Source organism: Panthera onca, chromosome C1 (genome assembly GCF_046562875.1).
Source record: "Panthera onca isolate mPanOnc1 chromosome C1, mPanOnc1 haplotype 2, whole genome shotgun sequence".
NCBI lineage: Eukaryota > Metazoa > Chordata > Mammalia > Carnivora > Felidae > Panthera > Panthera onca.
The window spans coordinates 101,538,627-101,556,556 of NC_138346.1; the positions used below are offsets into that span (position 1 = coordinate 101,538,627).

At 44.3% G+C, this 17,930-nt stretch overlaps 1 protein-coding gene across 2 annotated transcripts in view; it reads right to left on the reverse strand.

Annotated features, from left to right (window-relative positions):
* The window catches only part of CCDC93 (CCC complex scaffolding subunit CCDC93), a 92,357-nt gene that overhangs the window by 59,526 nt on the left and 14,901 nt on the right, over positions 1–17,930 (reverse strand). Inside the window, exons 5-8 of one of the 2 annotated variants that reach the window (XM_060625758.2) lie at positions 13,455–13,553; positions 12,602–12,658; positions 2,560–2,660; positions 1,937–1,954 (exon numbers count right to left, since the gene is read on the reverse strand). In XM_060625758.2, coding sequence (XP_060481741.1) covers positions 1,937–1,954; positions 2,560–2,660; positions 12,602–12,658; positions 13,455–13,553 — 275 coding nt within the window. The remainder of the gene's footprint in view (positions 1–1,936; positions 1,955–2,559; positions 2,661–12,601; positions 12,659–13,454; positions 13,554–17,930) is intronic. The other variant, XM_060625760.3, reaches the window with a different exon arrangement.

Sequence of the window (17,930 nt, forward strand, 5' to 3'; positions counted from 1 at the left end):
TGGTGGGGTACAGAGCACACAGGAACAAGGAAAGCTGAAAGGAGAGCCGCGTTTGGATCTACGGGTCATATTTAAGGGCATCTGAGAACTGAAAACTGCTGCTGTTAACGATGATTATGGTGATGAGGATGATGAGGGCAGAGCCTAACAACTGACATTTACTGTTTCCCACACAGGACAAACTATCCAAAGCTCTTCACATTTATATTGTTAACGTAATCCTCATTTAATGGGCCAGACCTCCATGCAGGGGATGGTACTGACAGAACCCCCGAGGAAAAAGTCTGATAGCCAGAAAGGAGGGGAGGGCCTTTCCAAGGAGGGGGCATGAAATGCACACTTGCTGGGGCTTTAAGTTTTTTCCAGTTTGCCCCATCAGTTTTAGTAAGCACTCTCTTTGTTCAGTGTCAGACCAAACAACAAAGACTGGGCTTGTCTTTCTAAAACCAGGAGCCAAACTTCCCCTGGAGGTTCAAACAGTATTTGTAGGTAATGACAATGGCACGCTTTTGGAGTCCCAACAAAACCTGAGTTCAAGTCCCAGTGTGAGGCTCTTAATAGTTCTTAATAGTAGTTAACAGTGGACTTTGGGCAAGTTATTGTTTAAATTTTCTGAATGCTGTCTTTACCATTCTCAAGAGAAAACTGAGCTAACTAAACCATCAGAATGTCCTACGTACCCACTTCCCCACCTCTCACGAACTCACCCTCTCCTCATCAGGAAAGCTAAAAAGAAAGCAAAACCATCCTTCTCCTAAAAAAAAAAAAAAAAAAAAAAAAAAATCCTTCATCAAATACCTACCCTAAGCTTAGAACGCAGAAGTCAGTCTGACCCCACCGACAGGAATTAAGATTGATAGGGACACACTCTGCACTTTCTTACTCCAAGTTTGAGGAGAGTCACAAAGAAAACCTGTGGATTGCTCCCTTCCCTAAAGAAAGCCCCACCAGACTCTGGGCAGGGATGTCCTGAAGTTGCCCAGCCATCAGATGATAAGAATGACTACCCTCTACAACACATTCGAAAGAGCCAGTTTAAAACCGGGATTTTCAAAACAAAATGGTGAAATGTCATCAGCCTGGTCGCGGTGAGGTGGACAGTTTACTGAATCCCTGACTCCTTTACACGCCCAGGAACGTTTGGAGCATCCATGACAATGGAAAACATGGAGGTATCAACAACAGAAACCACGAAAACCACAGCATTCTCCAGAGTATTCTTTGGCTCTGGAACGTGTGATACCCAGGGAGGTGGTCTCTCCAGCTCTGGCTCCCCCAGACTCACATGCCCACATACACTGGGGCGTGGCTGCAAAACCCCATCACAGTGCCCAGGGCCTGCGACCTGCCAGTTGCTCAGGGCCCAAAACTCAGAGAGGGCCCCACACCTGGTTGTTGCTGCTGTCTTGAAATTCTTAATAATTAAGCCTTATCAATAATGATTATTTAACAAGGGGCCTTGCATTTTCATTTTATACTGGGCCCTACAAACTATGTGGATGGTCTGGTGGTGCCTGACTCAGAAGAGGAATTCCATTCACAGCAGCAACTGGTGAGCCATGGAGCGGCCGGCACACCCGGCTTAGGGCCAGAACAACACCTTCCTTGGAATGGAAGGGACCGGCTTCCGTCCTCAGGAAGTGGGACCGGACACCACACCATCCCCTCAACAACAAAGAGGGAAAGAAGCGTGGCAAGTTTTTCTGAAGTGTTTCTCCACTTGGAAGGTGGAGTGTCTATAAACCAACGAAGCCTACTTTCCTTCCCATTCTCTCCAGCACTAGTACTGGAGCACTGCCCCTCCAGAGGGGGCGGCCATGAGACCGATGTTCGCTCAGAGAGGTGCTCGAGGCAGAGCCGGCTGGGCTAGCAGGCAGAGCAGCACACGGCAACCACTCCCAGGGCAAAGAAAGGAAGCACAAGGCGACATACTCACGTCAAGGAGTCAGCTACCCTAAGTAGAAAACGCAGGACATAAATGAAGGTTAATACCCAAGGTCAACCAAGAAACTCACCGAGGAGAGCGCTTCTTTGTGAGTTTTGAAGTAAAAAAATGAGGACACAAGACAACTGGTTTTGTAAAACATTAGATAATTAAGAAGTGACAAAATACTTCTAAATTCTTCATCTTTCTGCTCAGGACAATTCCTCACAGGAAACCAAAACTATTATTCTAACCCTTCGAGTAAAACTACTGTAACCGTTCGATTCTTTAGCTTACCTAAAGATTGTAACAAATGGCAGGGGTATGACGGGTGGCCCACCCCCAGCCTCTGCAAATACCGCCAGCCCCCCAACTCTGAGGAGGGCAGAGACAGGGCACACAGTTACACGCAAGTTTCCGGAGGGGCACTGCAAAGAAAAGGCCTCCACCATCGTCAGGAAGCTACCCACAGAAGCGTGGGAAAGAAGTCCCCGGTGATGGAAATCTCGGACCCAAACCGGTAAACTCAATCAGGTAAAAGCCAACCAAATTAATCTCAATGAAGCAATCCAACTCAGCTTTTCTTTTCAATGGTTTTATAAAATGGACACTTCAGATTGGGTCCCCTTTATTACCTGCCATATTCCAAAAGCGTAGCATGGACTCGAGATTCTTCATCCAGCAGCTCTCCTGCTCCCTGTTGGCGTCTGTATTTCCGACGGGGCTTGTAAACATCCTAAGGAGTGGGTGAGACAGAGGACTTACTGAGTGTGAGAGGGCCCTCCTCCTGAACCAGCTGCTGGGTGCATCCCGGCCGGTCAGGGAGGCTAGTCTTTCCCCATGATGGCGACTGTACCCCTCTCCTGCAGGAGAGCCGGGGGTGCTCAGGGAGGCCACCCTCAAGGAGTCTGCTCCTTTGATGTGCACATAGGTAGCAAGTATTTCCACTCAATATATTGCCCCTCAACTTTGTTTTCACTTGGTGGGTTTCTTTTGTCCTATGGCATTTTAATACTTTATGTGGTCAAACGTAATCATTTTATATCTTACTTCTTATACCAGGGATTGTAAAAAAAAAAAAAAAAAAAAGTTCTTGTATGTTACTTGTATGGGTTATATTTAGCCTTTTAAACTACTCAGAAGTCTTTTTCCTGAATGGAAAATTAAGAATGCCAACATCTTCAGTTTAATAGTCTAGCCTTCCCCTGATCTGAATGGCATGCATATATACACCATGTACTGGTGTTACCCTCTTCTATTCCTCCTGCTTTAGGAACCTTTATCCTGTCTCCACTGTTCTTTTGCAAATTTCCCGGCTGTTCTTATACTTTTTCTCTTCCAAATGAATTCTAGTAACAACTTGTCAAGTTTGTAATAAAAAGCAGTTGAGTTTTGATCAGAATCACAACAAATCTACAGATTATTTTGGAAAGAACTGATATATTTATAATATTGAATCTTGCCTTGAGAAGCAAGGTTTATCTCTCTATTCAGATCTATTTTATTCCTTAACAAAATTTTCCAGAAACAAAACAAAACAAAACAAAACCGCAAATTTTCTAGTCACTGCGTATCCAGACCTTTTCACCACCCGAGCCACAAACCAGTTCAACAATCACAGGTGTGTATGTTAACCCAGAATCCTTTAAACAAATTCCTCAAGTGGTCAAGGAGATTTCAATTCTTAGACTCTAAAATAGCAGAGGAGTAGATATAAACCCTTCAGCAATACATATCTTCTTTATAAACGTGTTGAGGTTTATCCTCAAAAAGTGTCTAAAAAAAATAAAATGCTCTATCAACTTTCACTGACTTGTACAAATGTGGAAGCAAACATAGATCTATTTTGTGTAGGACACATCCTGAAACTACACATATGTACATATATGCCTCCTAAACAAAGTACGTGGTATGTAGTAGATGCTCAATTAATGCAGGTCTTTACCCCCACCTGATTTAGCGTTTTGCCCAGATGAATGTCCTCCTTGACTGCCAAGCTGGCAGCCAAATCATATCTTAAAATATGCTCAGGCCTCTGAACACAAGCAGGTGAATATTTATGCCAAGGAAGGTATTCTAGTCGTTTGTCCCTGGATTTTTTCTCCTCCACCACCAGACCTCATCATCACTATCCTCGACCTGGACATCACTAGGACAAGCATTACTAGCAGGCTGCTCCATAGAGTGGCATTTTTATTCCAATTAGAGTCGTTCCTCCCTTGATATTTCTGGTTAACTTTAGTATTGTACTTTTTATTATGAGAAGTTTCAAACACACAGAGAAACATTCTTTTGTAAGACATACTATATAATCTTAACAGTTTTGTAAAAAAGGAACAGAATAGGGTCTGGGATGATGCTGGAGTGGTTTTCTTATAACTTGCTGCCAGAAATAATCCCTAGTTTGCTCCTGCTGTCGACATGAATAGGAAGCTATGAATAACGTAAAACAGATTTATGGGGAAATGCAAAATATAATGAACCCACATGACGTCAGTTACTGCCCATGATTTAATTCTCACTGAGCTCTACTATTATAGCAGTACTACATAATTGAGCTTAACTGCTATCTTCCTTAGTTACCACTGATAGAGTCAATGACCCAAGACAGGAAATTGGATTCTTCCAAAAAAAGGGCTGACTCCAAAACAATAGCATGCCGAAACCAACAGCTACGAGGACCTTTTATTCTGCCAAACAGTGACAATGTTGGCCTTTGCATAATTATTCCTCCTACTTAAAAGCACCATGTCATATACTGCTCACCTTTTGCATCTCATAACTACACTAAGAGGTGGAGGCAAGGCAGATGCCATTACCCTCACTTTCCTACTGAAGAAGCAGAGGTTAGATAATTTGTCCAGGATCTCTGAGACAGTACTAGGTCCCCTGGCTGCTGGTCCCAGGAATTTTCCAGTGCACTGACTTGCTTCTGGTGGGCATTCCTGCCACCCTCCAGCCATCTCAAATGAGTCCTCTCATGACACCATCATACACCTGAGGCTGCCACACGGGTCATTACGTGGTTTGCTTAAGTGACAATGACCTAAATTTCAGGGCAACTATAGAGAGCTATTGCTAAGTCACCCTTTAAAGCAACAGGGAGTCAGGAACACTGATGTCTAGCGTGGTCTCTTGCCACTCACTGGCTCTGTGACCTTGGGGATTTCCTTCAATGGGCCTGTTTCCATATCTGCAAAATGAGGACTGAACTAATAGCTCTTGGACAGTTCCTTGTTCTCTGTGCTAAAGGACACATGAGCCGGGTTAAAATATTAAAGTGACTCTTTTGTAAAGCAGAGAACTCTTGTCCTGTGAGAGTCACGTATTTCTACCTTACAGGTTTGGCTGTAAGTCACTGGGTGAAGTAACTCCCGAGTCATCTCCAAAAGGCCGGGAAGGGAAGTGGAAGAGCACAACGCCGGGGCAGTGTTTGGAGCAAAGGCCTGATCACTGCCCCCTCAGTTACGGCAGGTACCTCCTTTATGGAATACCGAGCAGGCAGCAAGACACCCCCACCAACGTCTATGGTCAACAGTTCCAGGGGGGCCACACCCAGGCCAGTAGGAAGTGACATCCTCCTGTCTTGGGTCTATTGACCTGAACACATCATCTCAGGGCTCACCAGCCCAGACCAACTCTCACAGATACACCTCAGCCCAGGAGCCCCACAGACTAACTCTGGTTCCGCCTAACGGGGATCCACAGAGGTCTCCACCATCAAGGGCAATGTCCTAAAAGATCCTGTAAGAAAAAGTTATTGTAACTGGGACAAATATTTTTTTTTTCATTCTGTTAATAAAATAACAGACAGAACAAAACCCCTGGGTACTGGGTGAAGGAAATGGGAGACAAATGGATGGCGACCATTTCTGGAGAGAAACATGTCTGTAGGGAGGAAAGTTAGCTGGGGAGGTGGAGTCTTCTCCAGACTCTGTTCCTTTTCTCTTCTCTTTCACTTGAGCTCTGCTCTGCTCCTTGAGGACCAGCACACATCCCACCTCAGGGCTCCTTGAATCAAACAATATAATTTGCTGGGTAAGACTAAGGTCACTGCACTAAATAAAGGAGCCAAACGCGGCTTTTGCATGTTGGTTCTTAGGTTCGTGTTCCTCACAGCAGGCCGAGACCGACTGGATCAGGAGTGTGCCAGTGCCAAACTGAAATTTTCACGCATCCCGTTCTTTTAAACACGGCCCAGACGAGCAGATTTTTAGCCACTGACAGCCTATGTTGCATACTCCATAAAACTGCATTTGCTAACCACAGATTGGATAGGCCCTGGAACTGTAAAGACCCCAAATCACTGCTGCCCTTCAGAGATCTCTGATGCAGATATTCCCTGTGCCGGTGCTGAGTGACATCGCCAAGGCACACGGACAATCTCCAGGATCCCCCGGGAGTTCCCTTGCTCCCTTCCCCTTCTAGATGCAGCCTTGGAGCCTAAAACTCTGGACAGTGGCTCGCTGTGAGGGACTGCCCTCTCCTACAAGCAAACCTGTCAAAGCATCACTCAAATAAAGCTTATTTGTGCTACTGCCCCCTTACGGTCATATCTTTTTCCTCGATGAGACCCCAAATTCCCTTAAACCCTTTCCTGGTGGAACATCACTGCTTTTACCTCTTCTCCTACGGTGTGGTCTGGCACACAGTGAGTGAATACATGCACAAGCAAGGTTTTAGCCCTAACCCCATAACTTACCACCTGTCTGACTTGGGGCAAGTTACTTTAACCTATGTAATTTTTCATCTGTAAAAAAGGTATAAGTAGAGTTATTGGGAGGTTTAATTATTTAATAGTATCTGACACACGGTAAGGGCTAAAATATACATTTGTAACCTATGTATGAATATATATTAATAAAATGTACTAATACTGTTTTACGTATGTTGCCACATTTATATTGTACGTGCTGAATGGAAAGGCCTTCCTCACAGCATCTCCTGTGGTAGAACACAACACGTGAGAGTAGTTACTTCAAATGACATGGTCTCTTAGGTGATCCGATAAGTTCTGCAAAGCATTTTCTTTCAACTAGACTGGAAACTCTTGGAGTCTTCTCCCCCCACCCACCCCTGTTCCCTCTATTCTCAAACAAAATTCTAAACATTACCAAAAAATGTTCAGTGAATAGTAAACATTTCTTGGAACTTCAGGTAAAAATTCACGGTACTCTTTACTCAGGGTTAAGAGAGAGGGACAGACCCCACTGCACAGAGCAGGTACTTCAGGAATACGAAGGCTGACAGCACAGAAAAGGAGGAAGCAAGCCGCACATGAGCACAAGAAGTGAGACAAATGAGCGATTATGTTATGACACGACAAAGAGAAGGTGGTAAGGGGTAACCTGTCCTGGGTGGCAATAGTTTTGTTTTCTTATGTGCTTTGAAAATATTACCATCAGCAGGCCTTCTAGAAAGCAGCTAGTTAAAGGAGGAATGGAGAAGCCAAAAAGGAACACATCTCAAAGAGGAAAGCCAAAGAACTGGGAACAATCCCCAGGAAGAAGAACAATGAGGCCACGACAAAGAGAGAGAACCACAAAGTGATGAGCTCAGAAATTCAAGTTCACAGCAGTCTTTCAGCCTGACAATCTGCCAAGAGGTACAATAGCCTTAGGCATAAACTTTGACCCAATTCCACTTCGTGAAATGTATCCTAGGTTAATAAAGATAAAAGAAAAAAATTAGCTATAAGAATGTCCTATATAATGGCCAAAAGAAAAAAAAAGATACAAACTAAGCTGGTTAAATCAGTACCACACAATGAATAATCTACAGCCAGTAAAAATGATGTGGAGGTATATTTACTGGCATGCAAACATATTCTTAAGCAAAATTATACATTCTTGAGCAAAAACCAAAACAGAACGTAAAATATAACACCATTTTTAGAGAACTCTAATTCTCTCCATTGATATACATATTTTATATTTCCTACTTGGAATATAGGTCAGTAATTATCCCTGGATGGTGATATCATGGTGACTTAGTCTTTGTATTTTTTCCCATTTCTTAATTTTCTATTATTATTATGAAGGTACCAGCACAAAATATAAATAAGCTATTTTAAAACAAAAAAATCATGCACAAAAAAATGGCTGGGCTACATAACCAAGGACAAATGCAAAAGATTTGGGCTACATAACCAAGGACAAATGCATCCTATAAGGATGGCTAAGGATAAAAATAAGCTAAACATTTTGAAAAATATTAAAATATATTTTAATAGTTATTTTTTTATTTTTTTAATGTTTATTTATTTTTGAGACAGAGAGAGACAGAGTGTGAGTAGGGAGGGGCCGAGAGAGAGGGAGACACAGAATCTGAAACAGGCCCCAGGCTCTGAGCTGTCAGCACAGAACCTGATGTGGGGCTTGAACCCAGGAACTGCGAAATCATGACCTGAGCAGAAGTCAGAAGATCAACCGACTGAGCCACCCAGGCCCTTTAATAGTTATTTATTAAAAAGAGGTTATAGCTAAGTACGAATATGTCAAAGCCTGCTGGTTGAGGGAATATGGTATTATGTTAGTAGATGACGAAAGAAAACAACATGATAGTCTCCACTTGGCAGACATTCTCTAGATGGACAAAGGCTCTTCTAGTGGAAAAGTCATAGTAAATGCCCCCATAGGGGACTGAAGAGGTGATGGGAAAGCACCCAGCCAATCTGGATACATTTGAGTCTTTGGGACCTAGATGAATAATATCCCAGAGCCCTGAAGTAAGTCAGGAACATTGCTGTAAAATCGGTGCCAGAAATATGTGGGAAGTCAGAGTCCAGGTGAAGAGAGGAAGCGGGAGAAGCACCATGCCTGTCGTGTTTGAGGAGTCAGATGTAAAATCAAAATGTGGCTGCCTCTTCCTATTTTGCAAATATGTAGGGAATTTGTTAACTCTTTTGGCTTTGAATTTCTGATTTTAAAAATCAAATCAATGATAGGGGTGTCTGGGGGCTTGGTTGAGCAACTGACTTCGGCTCAGGTCATGATCTCATGGTTCGTGAGTTCGAGCCCCACATCGGGCTTAGCACTGACAGCGCAGAGCCTGCTTCAGATTCTCTCCCTCTTTCCTGCTCCTCCCCCGCTCATGCTCTCTCTCTCTCTCAAAATTAAACATTAAAAATAATTTTTTTAATGTTTATTTATTTTTGAGACAGAGAGAGACAGAGCGCGAGTGGGGGAGGGGCAGAGAGAGAGGGCGACACAGAATCTGAAACAGGCTCTAGGCTCTGAGCTGTCAGCACAGAGCCCAACGCAGGGCTCAAACCCACGAACTGTGAGATCATGACCTGAGCTGAAGTCGGATGCTTAACTGACTGAGCCACCCAGGCGCCCCAACATTAAAAATAATTTTAAGAATATAGAAATAATAATATGTAACTCCCTGACTGTTGGTAAGGAGTTAATGACACAATGCTTGTAAGATACCTAGTTAGGTGCCAAATACACAGAAGGCCCTCAATCAGTACAGGGTGGCTAGGGACATATTTTATAAAAGGCGGGGTCCAGAAATTAGGCACCCATTGTTTGACCTTATTTGAATCCTTAATTTACTATTCACAATTCAAATTTGGGATTCCAGATTCGTCAATAAGGAGTAGGTAAGAAAAACTGAGGAGGCATGTGAAGGGCAGTGCCGGCAAAAAGGTGGGCAGGGAAGGAAACACGCGTCAGAACCCAAGACCTGCAAAGAGCCACACCCCTGGTAGTCTAGGAAAGACTTCATTCCCTTCGCAAAGGGAGACATTTCCCTTAGAGAGAGTGACAGTGAATGAAAAACAGCAAGCGGCTTCATTTCTTATGTGACTCACAAGGATAAGCCAGGGACAGACACTGCAGCCCTGGAGTCCCTTGTAAGCTTCTGGAACTCTCATTTCAAGGCAAGGAAGTGAAGAAGCACTTGCAGAAGTGGTGGGTGGAAGGGATGGAAGTTAATGGCAATGGAGCTCAGCTAAGAAACCTACGAAGACAGCTGCCAGAAGTGAGAGGTATTTTCAAAAGATAGGTGAAGAAGCAAACCAACAAAACCCAAAGTTCAGCTCTGGCCATCCATCAAAATTCTTTATCATTCCTGCTACAAATGTATGGACAGTCAACTGAGGAGCAAATTCACACATAAAAAAGGAAATAAACTGAGTATTATCAAAGAGACTTGCAAATTTTTCCCATTTTCCTTTATCTCGATATTATTTTGTAATTAGCTGCCAACAGCACTGTATCGAGAGGCCCACAGTTACAAGACTAGGTTTGCATCCTGGCTCCATCATCACCAATGTGACCTTGTGCAACTTGTAACCTATCTGTGCCTGAGCTTCCTCGCCTGTTAAAAACAAGAAAAAATACTACTACCTCAGAGGACTGTTGTCAGGACTGCGTAGGTTATATATAAATGCTTATAACAATGTCTGGGTACCATGTATTTGTCATTATCATTACCTCCTTCAATTCTATGCAGTCCTATTACCAAGCAGAAGACGATTTTCTTTAAAAATTCCACTACAAATGAGAGGAGGGGAAGAATGTGTCCCCAGAGGCCTGAAATGTCTAGTGGGCATGATGATGACAGGCCCAACTTCGTGGATAGGACGACAGACAGCTATGCTGGCCTTTCCTTCATGGTGATAATGCCGAATGAAAACTGTACTGTTTCTCACTCTCTACCCAGGGCTCAGAGTGAGATTTACATAAGAAGATATTCAATTAAGCATTTTGGAAATTTTACTTTTATTTACCGTTTTTGAATAAGTAACGCACAGACTTGGTATTAAATCCAGATAGTATAGGCTTTCCAAGGAGAAGAGCATTTCCCCTCCTCTCCTGCTCCTGGCTCCCCATTCCCTGTATGGGAGGTAATACCATCACTTGGTTCTTGTACCTCTCCAGAAATGAAGCATAATATAAAACAAGAAAAAACAACAGCATATCCAACAAATTGATTATTAGTTTTCATGACAAATGCAGTTAGGGGAATCTTTAATTGCCTATAAAACTCTATATTGGTAAGCTAAAAAAAAAAAAAAAAAGCCCACAAAATTGTATTTAAAATAGGACTCCAATTCAGTATAAAAATGCACATTAAAAACATGCAAGAAATATATGTCTAAGCTCCAAAAGAAGCTGCTTCTGAGTTGTGAGATTAAGGTTCTCTTCCTCTGTATCTAGCAACCTTTATTTAATTTATTTAATTTTTTTTAATGTTTATTTATTTTTGAGACAGACAGAGACAGAGTTTGAGCAGGGGAGGGGCAGAGAGAGAGGGAGACACAGAATCCGAAGCAGGCTCCAGGCTCTGAGCTGTCAGCACAGAGCCCAATGTGGGGCTCGAACCCACAGACCATGAGGTCATGACCCAAGCCAAAGTCAGACGCCCAACTGACTGAGCCACCCAGGCGCCCCTCTATCAACCTTTAAAAAAATAAAAAAAATAAAAAATAAAAAAATAAACTGAATGACTATTTCATAACCAGGAAAAAATTCACTCTGATATCATATCATATCCTCTTATTATTTAATACTGCCACTGAAACCGGAAATAGTACCTGGCTTTAGTGTATAACTATCTTGATGGTATTCTACTCTTTCCATTTCCAAAATAGAATTGTGAAAAAGATACAAATTACAACTATAAAGTGACAAAGACTTTCTTTCTTTTTTTTTTTTTTTAAAGTTTATTTTTGGGAGAGACAGAGCGCAAGTGGGGGAGAGGCAGAGAGAGAGAGAGAGAGAGAGAGAGAGAGAGAGAGAGAGAGAGAGAATCCAAGCAGGCTCCATGCCATCAGTGCAGAGTCTGATCTGGGGCTTGAACTCACGAAGCTGTGAGATCATGACCTGAGCTGAAACCAAGAGCCGGACACTTAACCAACTGGACCACCCAGGTGTCCCAAGGCTTTCTTGTTTTAAAGGAGCATTTCATGTCATCAAATGATTGTTACTCTTTTTAGAGTGATCACCTTGGAAGACCACACATTTACTCTTAAAGTAGAAAAAATAAGTAAAAAAACGCTACATGTTATTTTTGGAAGAAAGCAAACAAACCCCCAGGCATTGTGGCTTCATTCCCAGCAGCTCAGGTAGGAAGGCTGGGGCTGGGGTGGGGTGGTGGCACTGATGAGCTTCTACTGGGCTCTGGCCCAGAATATTCTGAAAAGCTCTTCTCAGCCCTTGCAAGCAGAGATCCCACGGTTCTCCAGGCATGGAAGCGCAGAGTGGGCATGCGAGTGCAGATCCCACGGTTAAGATACAATGTGTGTGTTGACCAAGGCCATCCCCGTGTGTCCCACACAAAGCTCAGGAGTAGCTCTCTCCAAAGCCATCACAGGGTGCTAATCTCAATTTGCCACCTCCAGCTCATCATCTACTCTTTGGAGCTATTCAAAGTTTACACCTGCCACTGGCACAAGTAAGGAAGGGCTTTGGATCTGGAAAGTTTCTCCCGTAAAACTGGAAGTAAGGAGGACACAGGACGTGGTTGTGGCATTTTCTGCCCATGAATGCTGGCATCCAGATATGGGCACGGGGGCAGGCAGGGCTTCCTTCACACGCACACCTGAGGTCCAATCCTAGGCAATCCCAGGAAGACCTTGGCAAGGGTTTTGGGATTTGAATCACAGGGCTATTGGGAGGCCATGAACCTGTCCTTCCCTCACAGAAGAATACGGGCAGGGGAACTTACTGAAAGGTCAACAACTGTCTTGATGGCCTTTTCTTTTCTTTTTACAAAGTCGTCATCCTGTAAGACAAAACACAGCGATTAAACAAATCCTGTGTGAAGACTGGAACTCAACTGGACTTTTCAGAACCCTGTCTTACAAACTGACTTCTCGTCACAGCTTTGCCTGCAGACGCCTCTATCGTCTAACAGACTGGAATATATTCTGCGTGGGAAGAAGCTAGGGCCTCTGCAGGTGGCTGTGAAACAGAGCCCCACAGCCGGTGACAGTGAGGGGGCCCACAGAGTGTGCTGGTGAAGAGAACCACTCTCACTCAAATCCTTATGAGCTCTGAAACCCTGGGCAAGCTGCCTCTAAGCCTCAGCTTCACCATGTGTAAACGGGGCCACCACCGCCTACACCAGGGAGCGGCTGTGAAGACAAAAGAGGGGTAGGCATGCAAGGGGCTGGGAATTCATGCAGTAGACATTCAATAGTTACCAGTTATTACTACTGTGGTGGTGCTGGTGGCTGCTATTAAACTATTATGATAGGAACACCCTTGGCAATCACCTAGGTGATCTCTCAAAAAGCTTTATATAGCTATAAAAAAAAATACTCATTCTTATAATTTAACAAACATTCTGAATCAAGTATCAAAGTTGAGAGAAAGAGACAAAACCGCAGGGCTTTACACCCAGTGCCTGCTTAAAGAGGCAGTTCTTGTGAAGCAGGAGGCCCCCTTTCAAAGCTGACTGGGTAGAGGCAGAGATGCCACATGGAGGGATGGGGAGCCTGAGCTTCCCCTGCTCCTTCCCAGGGAGCCTCTGAGCAGGTGCACTGTTCTCAGTTGGACAAGAGAAGGAGAATACTGACCTCGGGGAGACTGTAGGTTTTTTGGAACTGGGAAATGGAGTAGGAGCGGATGTAGTCACCCATTTCTTCCTTTGTTTCTATAGCTCGCTTCACCAGCCACTGGGAAAGAGAGGTAGGACATGTGAGGACAGGGGTGAAACACCATCGCGGTCGAGGCCAACTCAGAGACGGTACGACCCATCAATCCGAATCACCACATCTGAACTGACTAGGTGACGAGAAACTACCCACGTACACATGCTGTCCCATGTGAAAAGCAGCCGGCCGGGCGTCTGAGAGGCTAAGAGCCAAGGGCATCTGGAGCAGAGTGGCTGTGCAGGAGCTCTAAAGCCTCACTTCAGATCCTCAGTTTCGCTCTGTGCAAAGTCGAGGTGAGAGTATCAGTTTCTTTCACCTCACAGAGCTACCAGGGGAGCAAAGAAAATCACAAGGACCAGAATACTTTGCGACTAAAGCACAGCAAAAATATAGTTGTTCCCCACAACCCCCCGGTTCCAGTGGCAGATCTTAACATAACTTTCCCTGTGCTGCCTGTACTACAGACCAGGGAAAGGGAAGAGAGCCTCAGAGAACATCTAGTACAACCTCCTCTTTCATCGATGGAAAAATCCCTCAAATACTCGCATTTGAGTACAGGTTTGCCAAATACCCGGCCCTAGACTTCAGGTGAGTGAGGCAGTCACGGCATTTGCTCTCTTAATCCACACATTATATGGCAACTGGCACTGGCCATGTTGTACTGAACCTGAAGTTCAGAGCCACTACAGAATTTGTCTGTTCTTGTTCCATAGGTAGCAAGCACAAAGCTGTCACAACTCACAGGCTCTTCCACACGGGAAGACCGGACAGAATGTAAAATACAAAAACAGCCTTTGCTTCTCTTCCCTGGCTCTTCATTCAGTCCCTATATGACTGAAGAACATTATGGAGGGAGGATGCCATCTGTCAGTCACCGTTCTCTTTCCAGAAAGAGCTACTACATCCCCAAAGCAGCCTGTGGACAGTAGTAGTATTTCTTCTGGAGCACAGCACACTTGGCAAGGTTTAGCTACTTAGGACAGCAGACGCATGGCATATGGGCTGGTGCTCCTGCAGGGATAGGCAGAATGCTTGCTCACAGAGGGCAGCCAGCTCGAGGAAAGGACGTATTTAGGAAGTACTTGCCCAAGATAGGAGTGCCTGCAAATAACTCTGGGGGATATTCTTTTGTTGTTAGTATCTTCCATTTATTTCCATCACTCCACTCCACCCCACCTCCAAACAACAGCCTCAGGCACTGACTAAAACCCAGAAGCAGGGGCAGAAGCTCACACAGCCTTCAGAGCTTCTCTCCCGCACCCCCATCCAGCACCATGGCCCAGGACAACTATGGAGGCTGACTCCTTGCTCAACTCAGTTTCTACTTCCCTTTGGATGGGAAGATCCAGTTTCTGGACTTTCAAAGTTGTCTCTTTCTCAGATGCTCCTCCATAAATTAGATCTACACTGAGCTGTTAATTTGGCTGGATCCTGGCAAGTGTGATCAGATAAGGAAGGTAAGAGAGTCTTAGGATTCAGAGAATCGATCGCTGTAGTGGACTTCCTAGAGTGAAGGGCTGTGGAGGGAACCTCTTGGACAGCCAAGCTCTGCCCCAAGTCCCTAGCATTTGAGAAAAATACCTACCCTCACAGGATTCATATGTCTGGCCTGGGAGAAGAAGATGTGACCTAGAAGTACTGGGGCCTGAAGTCAGATCCCTTCTTCTCTAGGCTGGCGTTCAGCACGTTACTACAGCTGTGCTAAACAGTGCAAACCTGGAGGTGAGCCTCAAGAATCACACAAGACAACTAACTTGACGACTGCTCTTTCACCGGTCTCCAGCAAAACAGGTACAAACTACAAGCTGTGGTTACTTTTTCATAATACTTTCATGTATTTAAGGGACTGTCCATTCAAAGGACTGTCCTTTATTCCAAGACTGGGGGGTTAAAACGCGTTTCTTTTAGGAAACGATAAAGCAAGATAGTTGTCACTTAAAAAAATGGCTTTTTCATTAAAGTATAAATGATATACAACATTCTATTAGTTTCAGGTGTACAACATAGTGATTCAGCAATTCTGTACACTGCTCAGTGCTCACCACAGTAAGTACAGTCACCATCTGTCACCACGCAACGTTATTACAATGGTATCGACTGTATTCCCACTGCTGTACTTTTCACGTCCGTGACTATTTTATAACTGGAAGTCTTTACCTCTTTATCCCCTTCACTTATTCTGCCCATCCCCCACCCACTTCCCCTTTGGCAACCACCGGTTTGTTCTCTGTATTTAAGAGTCTGTTTGCTTTGACAGTTGTTACTTTGAAAGATGTTCTTGCTCGACAAATTACAGGTGGCAACCATAGGCCAACCTCCATGTGTGCTTTAATTAAGAAATCTGGTAACCACTAACCTAGGTTCTCACATCCAGAGAGGAAGCCTTCCAGCATTCCACGTACAACAGGGAACATTCAGATGCTCAAAATGCCTAAGAGAGCGAAAGAAGATCACTTCCCTTTCATTGCCTTTTCCTCTCTGGATCAGATTTGTTGCTCTCAGAGTTCTAGCATAGGGCTGAGTAAGGTCTAATCACTAGAGATTTAGGCTTTGGGGGGAAAGGCAACAACTTCACATTATGGTGGTAGTGGAAGTTTCAGTAATACCCAACACAGGGTCGCTAGCTCCTGTTTTCACAAAAGGAATCAGGTATCATCCTCCTGCATCAGAAAGTCTAATGAACCTACAGATCAAATTCTGAGTTAAAGTTTTAACTTCCAGTTCACAAATTTCATGGTATTTGATTGAAAGTCTAGTTTGGGGGAAGTCCCCAATAACAGTAACAAAAATAGAAACAACTATATGATACTTACAAAGCACTTACTAAGATGGGCTGGTCCTTCAGCTAAGTGCTTTATACATACTAAAGTACTTAATTCTCATCCTATCAGGTAAGTACTATTATTGCTTCTATTTAATAGATGAGAAGTTAAGTCATTTGCCCAGGGTCACACAGCTAAGTGGCAGAGGCAAGATTTGAACCCAGGAAGTCACTGGAGACCATGCTCTCAACCCCTGTACTATTATAATCTTTTTTTTAGTTTTTTAATGTTCATTTACTTATGAGAGAGACAGAACACAAGCAGGGAAGGGGCAGAGAGAGAGGGAGATGGAATCCAAAGCAGGCTGCAGGCTCCAGGTTCTGAGCTGTCAGCACAGAGCCCGATGCAGGGCTCGAACCCACCAACTGTGAGATCACTGACCTGAGCTGATATCAGATGCTTAGCTGACTGAGCCACCCAGGCGCCCCCATACTGTTATAATCTTAACACAGGCTTAGAAGACTTCTGAATCAAGGACCGCATGAACGGCAGAGTGGGAAAGCACAAAGTTTAGTGACAAGAAGTTTAGACTGGAATCCTGCTTGACAGCTCACCAGTTCTCTGCCCTTAGGTAAATCAGTTACTCGCTCTGAGTCTCACTTTCCTCAGACATAAGACTGGGATTATAATAGATGCTTCCAACAACCCTATCAGGATCATTTGCAAAGCGCTGTTCACACAGCAGGCCCTTTCCTTTGCTCCTCCTCTTCTCGAAGTGCCTGAAGGGGAGGGTGAGACACAAGACTGCAAGAATATAGGGGGCTGTACAGCATATGCCACTTACTCACAGGAGCTTGGGAAATAGCCACGGTGGAAATTAGCCTCCCATTAGACATCCAGTCACCAAATAAAGACTAATTGCCTACACAGTCCCAGACATTCCACCAGGTGCTGAAAACACAACAGTGAGCAGGACAGCCATGGCACCTGCCCCCAAGAAGCTTAGTCTGACAGGAGGGACAGAAATAACCAGACAGATATACATGGTTACAAACAATAGTAAGGAAGGATTCCTACAAAGGAAAGGAATATGGCCAGTATGAATGGATACAGCAAAGGAACCTGTTCTAGATTAGGGGCTCATGGGAAGCTTTCTTGAGGAGGCTGGGTGGAACTGAGATCAGAAAGATGAATATGAATTAAGCAGGTAGGGAGAGAAAGGTAAGAGCTTTCCAGCTTGAGGGAAAGGCCTTGTGACAGGAGGAAGCATAAGATGGATGAGGAAATCTGAAAGTCAGAGGAGCTAGAACAGAAAGAATAAAGAAAAGCAAGGAATAAAGTCAGGCTGGATAAGTGGGACAGGACCAGAACATGGAGGGCTCTGGAGTTCTACCTTTACCAAAAGGGCAATGAAAAGCAATTAATGGGAACATTCAAAGGTCACAACAGGTGACAGTGTGAACCTAGGGAAGAACACTGGCGAACTTCTGAGGATGACGTCAGGAAGTCCCATCACGTCTTGCTCCACCAACTCCACGCCACACCCGTTAAATCCAGGATCTAGGCCAGGTGGCCCAAGAGCCAGACCCGTTATAGGAATTCTGGTGTTCAGAGGACAAGAAACCACACAGAGGCT